Raw genomic sequence first — 358 nt, 5'->3', positions numbered from 1 at the left:
GTAGAAGAGCAGGTAGATGAGGAGGGGACCCGCGTACTCGGTCAGGAACACCTGGGGACAGGGACAGGGACATGGGACACGGGTGCACACATGGCCAGAGGGATGGGGGGGGGGTCGAGAGAGAGGGACAGACCGAGGGACACAGGGAGGGACAGAGGGACAGGTGGATAGAGAGGCAGAGAGAGGGACAGGGAGATGGACGGGGACACAGGGACAGGGGACACAGGGATGGGGGGACACAGGGACGGGGTACAAAGGGATAGGGGACACAGGGACAGGGAGACACAGGGACAGGGGGACACAGGGATAGGGAGACACACAGACAGGGGGACAGAGAGACAGGGAGACACAGGGGCCG

At 63.7% G+C, this 358-nt stretch overlaps 1 protein-coding gene across 1 annotated transcript in view; it reads right to left on the bottom strand.

Annotated features, from left to right (window-relative positions):
* LOC104391562 (very-long-chain enoyl-CoA reductase-like) overlaps nt 1-358 on the bottom strand; it is a 6460-nt gene that overhangs the window by 4660 nt on the left and 1442 nt on the right. The window contains exon 5 of the mRNA XM_010000883.1: nt 1-51. Coding sequence (XP_009999185.1) covers nt 1-51 — 51 coding nt within the window. The remainder of the gene's footprint in view (nt 52-358) is intronic.

The sequence above is a fragment of the Chaetura pelagica genome, unplaced genomic scaffold, assembly GCF_000747805.2.
Source record: "Chaetura pelagica isolate M959 unplaced genomic scaffold, ChaPel_1.0 scaffold2286, whole genome shotgun sequence".
NCBI classification, from domain to species: Eukaryota; Metazoa; Chordata; class Aves; order Apodiformes; family Apodidae; genus Chaetura; species Chaetura pelagica.
This window is presented reverse-complemented; position numbering and strand designations above follow the sequence as displayed.